The 4,349-nt window shown below is 40.3% G+C and overlaps 1 protein-coding gene across 1 annotated transcript; it reads right to left on the bottom strand.

The window, feature by feature from the left end:
- Nucleotides 1-816: 816 nt before the first annotated feature.
- On the bottom strand, nucleotides 817-4,030 carry LOC140966798 (D-3-phosphoglycerate dehydrogenase 3, chloroplastic-like). Its single transcript, XM_073427061.1, has 5 exons — nucleotides 3,404-4,030; nucleotides 2,564-2,940; nucleotides 2,089-2,199; nucleotides 1,905-2,000; nucleotides 817-1,616 (listed from the first exon to the last, which is right to left on the bottom strand). Exons 1-5 carry the CDS (start codon nucleotides 3,948-3,950, stop codon nucleotides 945-947), a joined length of 1,803 nt encoding a protein of 600 aa, XP_073283162.1. The 5' UTR covers nucleotides 3,951-4,030; the 3' UTR covers nucleotides 817-944.
- Nucleotides 4,031-4,349: the final 319 nt, after the last annotated feature.

Here is a 4,349-nt window from a genome sequence, read left to right as displayed (position 1 = left end):
AATTCTGGCAGCTCGTAGCATATTGTGCTGGTACAGGTGGATCCAAGTTAGTCATCGGATCTGCTGCTGGTGTTGCATTTATGGGGATGGAGAATGTCCAATTATTTTGGTACCTGCGCAATCTATATTTTGCAAGACAAGTATTATCTACGAGACTAAATGAATTTTCATACCTTAAACTGAGCCACTCTATTTTTTCTTTGTCCTCAGGTAAGTGGCTTTGCTTTTGCTGGTTATGCGGCTGGTATTGCTGCGTATTTGGCTGTTCACCATCTCCCCGTATCCCTTCCGACTACTCTTGCTCATGTCCCATTTCTTTCTGGTTCATAAGTAGGAACTATTGTTTGTCATTGGCTTCTTGGTAACATTTAACCACTGTATCTTAATAATGCTTTTGTGATTAGGAAGTTGCAAAATATATTGTAATTTCTTATTACCAGTGAAATATGAAGTAATGAAGTTAATGGCCAACTGTTTTGAATGAATCAAAACGTGATGTCTGACCTGTTTTATAGTTTAAAACAACGTAGTTGTCCTGACTTTTAGTTAAGCAACATTTCATTTTCTAAACTAAGTATCTCATACGTTTAATTTCCACTGATGATAGTTACAAGGGCGTATTGATCCTGCACTGAATTATGCGCAGAATCGATTGAACTATGCCACTGAAACTAGTATATGGTTCAAAAGATAGGCTATTCATGCCAGCAATAAGTGATGACTGATGATAGATAGGAAAAGTTAGAACCACTGAAAGGGCGAATTGTTTTAAATAAAAGATTGCATGCGGTTTGCATTTTGCACATATATGGAAACTTGAAAGCAGAAAAAAGGATACAAGGAATACTTGCAAAATTTGTTAATACACTGGATTGGAAGTTGATTTTTCCTTGTGCTGTATTTCACAAAAATTGGGTGCTGTACAACAAAAGAATAATGAATCTTTACAACTTAAGGTAAACAAATTCCTCAACAGCTGAGATTTCTCCAATCCTTCTCAATGACTGTCTGCTTGGTTCCTCATCGACTCCAATAGCCATTATAGCTTGCTTCCTCGGAGCTATCCTTCCAACACTCATAAAGCTCACATTCACATTCTCCTCGCCCAGAATGCTACCAACTTTTCCTATCATTCCAGGCTGATCAAATTGCCGGCAGAGTATGATATTGCCTTCTAAGCTAACATCTACCCCAAAAGATCCTACTTTTGTCAAGTGTGGGATTCCATCTTTAACCTGACCTTCGACATTGATTTCGCCAAAATCAGATATTGCACTAGCAAATCTTGATTCCACGCTGAAGATTTGAACTTGGATTGAATCAAGTGGGCTTTCTGGTGAACCATCAAGTATAATACGTTCTTCAACTATGTGTAATCCTCTTTGTTTAGCATTGAAATCAGCGTTCACCAGATTTACAAAAACGCTTGAGATAGGCTCAATCAGACCCTTGATGATCATGGCACGAAGCACGCGTGTGTCGAGATCATCTGGGGCCCTAGCGGAAGCATATGTGATTTTTACATTGGTTACGCCACTACCACCTGCCACTAACTGGACAGCAAGGCGACCGAGTTTTTCTGAAAGAGTAACATAAGGCTTCAGCTCTGAGAGAACCTGCAATCAAAAAATTTATATAGATAGAAACTTCGACAGTTTACAAAGGCAATCCTGTTTTCCACAGTAAGAGTTGTACTCTCTCTCTCTCACTTCATTAAAAACTAGCGACAGGTCGATGTCATAAAATCTCCATCAATGGCCAAAATACCTTTCCTTGTACAACAAAATAATAACAAAGCATGACAAGCCCCAGAAATTAGGATCACAGCTCTATTAGATAGTGGCTGTGTCCCTTTGGAAAAACAAAGGGCTAAATTTTGTAATAACCGTGTTTAATAAGAGTACCTGTGCAGGAACCATGGGAGCATTGACAGCAGTTGCAGCAAGCTCCCCGTTCAAGGCTCCTAAAACAGCTTCAGCTATTTCAATGGCCACTCCTTCCTATATTTAATTCAAACAGGAAGAGTTATGAAAAACTGAAATTGGGGAGATTCAGAAATCAAGAAAGATCAAGCAGCATTGTGCAAACCTGAGCTTCCATTGTACTGGCACCAAGATGTGGACTAGCAATTACATTCTCATGTTGTACCAACTTGCTGCCCCTGGGCGGCGGCTCTTCCGTAAAGACATCAAGTGCTGCCTGCAACAACACTTTTGAGAAAATTGTTATTTAAGATAACCTCCTATGAGCCTGAACTTTTGAGAAAAAAAGTTTCTAATATGACATTAGATCACGAGTTCGAAACGAGCAGACACAATCCCCATCATATTTCATTTTAAGTGGTCTTAAGTGATTATTTTAGGGCTCTTGTTGCCGAACACATAAACACATAATATTAATTTGCACATATATTTCCCAATCGTAAACTAAGATGTGAGTGTATTGTAAAGTATAAATATTATACTCGGGCCACTTTCCATGACTTCGAGCTTTTCAGAAAAGTGACTTCTAACAATAATTACCACATCATTGATGATTTGTTATTCGAAGATGAAGCAAGAACCTGGGCTACAATGCCGGCATCCAGGGCTCTAACTAATGCTTCTTCATCAATCACTGCCCCTCGTGCAATGTTGACAATCCGGACTCCTTTTTTCATCTTAGCAAAAGTTTCATCATTTAAAATTTTGGCAGTGGAAGCTGTCAGTGGCATGTGAAGTGAGATAAAGTCGGCTGACATAATAGCTTCTTCGAAGCTCACAAGTTGTACACCTGTGGCCCGTGCACGGTCAGCAGGGGCATATGGATCATGTGCGATGACATGCATTCCAAGTCCCTTAGCACGCCTGGAAACTTCAGACCCGACCTTCCCAAACCCCATTACTGCAAGTGTCTTTCCCACAAGAGATACACCAACATATTTACTTCTCTCCCATTTCCCTGGATTGATCACACAAGAAATATTAAGAAAATTCCAAGACAGAGTCAACAACTAACAAACATGCTTAAGCATTGGACACAAAAATTATTTACAGGAATGCTGGAAACAGAAGCTATATTGAGTGGTACAATGCAGAGTCAGTTGGGTTGGATGGATACACCATAATGGAATTGGCAGAATGAAACTGATTAACCTTGATGCCAAAATGAAAATATGCCTAAAGGATTTGGGAACGGCAATGATATGTATTCATGAAAATGTAATTCTTATATGAAATTAGCTTCTTCTGTTTTTATAACCATTATGTTTGAAGCTTCTATGACAGCATCTACCTTACTCCAATCACTTGAAACAAAAAAATTCTATATGATCAACGATTTGAAGAAATGCTTCCAAATCAAACACGGGTATGGTGCACTCACATAATTTGATGACTGTGCAAAAATTACGTCGATTACTAACCAGCTTTGATCGATGCGTCCGCTTGAGCAATATTCCTGGCCATGGCCGTTAGGAGAGCAATCCCATGCTCCGCTGCGGCCACTGTGTTAGCCGTTGGCGCGTTCACCACTAAACACCCATGCTCAGTCGCCGCTGCCAGATCCACATTATCGATTCCAACTCCAGCTCTTCCAACAACCTTCAGCCTCCCGGCGGAGGCTTCGAATACCTCACGGCTCACCCTGGTGCCACTCCTCACAATCAGCGCGTCACATAGCGAAATCTTGGTGCAAAGCTCCTCGAGGCTGAGGTTGTACGAGCAGTCCACGTTGGAGAATTCTTTGAGCAGCTTCAACCCCGCGTCGCCGAGCTTATCAGCAACGAGAATCGTCGGCTTCGCGTCCATGGAGAGAACAGAGAACCTTCGAAGTTGATGGTGGCGACGGCGGCGGGAGAAGGAAAAGGAGTTGATGTGGAAAGTGGAGGAGAGGGCCCGGTGGCCTAGCCATGAGACGACGATGGACTGCGGCGGAAGTTTAATGTTCGTTAACGAAGGTGAAACCGCCATTTTAAAATAACAATAATACCAGTCTCAACGGTGGTATGTGCTAACTTGCACCTGGAGGTGCGGAGTGCAGGATACAAGGAGTGGAAATGGTGCGATTTTATAAGCTGGAAACGGAGGGTGTACGAGATTGGGTTTGCCTTGGTGGGGTCGGGAGGCAAAATAACAATTTTTTTTAGTAATTTATAATGATTTTACTTAAGGACAAATTCCTTAAAACTCACTTTATTTTAGTGTTGAAATTTACTCATTTTTACTAAAGTTAATATACAAAATTAATTTGTATTTAATTTCATAATTACATTCATGTATACTATCGATCTCGTTTAAAATATTGATGTTCAATTTATAAAGCTTATCAATCAAGGAATCAATATAAATCATATTTGAATTTTGAAAATT

The sequence above is a fragment of the Primulina huaijiensis genome, unplaced genomic scaffold, assembly GCF_012295235.1.
Source record: "Primulina huaijiensis isolate GDHJ02 unplaced genomic scaffold, ASM1229523v2 scaffold208006, whole genome shotgun sequence".
Taxonomy (NCBI): domain Eukaryota; kingdom Viridiplantae; phylum Streptophyta; class Magnoliopsida; order Lamiales; family Gesneriaceae; genus Primulina; species Primulina huaijiensis.
Note: the sequence above shows the minus strand (reverse complement) of the source record. Positions and strands in the feature narration are given on the sequence as shown.

Coding starts and splice junctions, on each gene's coding strand:
- LOC140966798 (XM_073427061.1), bottom strand. CDS start 3,950: ATGGCGGTTTCACCTTCGTTAACGAACATTAAACTTCCGCCGCAGTCC. Junction 2,001..2,088: donor CCAGTACAATGGAAGCTCAG/GTTTGCACAATG, acceptor AATTAAATATAG/GAAGGAGTGGCCATTGAAAT. Junction 1,617..1,904: donor CTCCCATGGTTCCTGCACAG/GTACTCTTATTA, acceptor TTTTGATTGCAG/GTTCTCTCAGAGCTGAAGCC.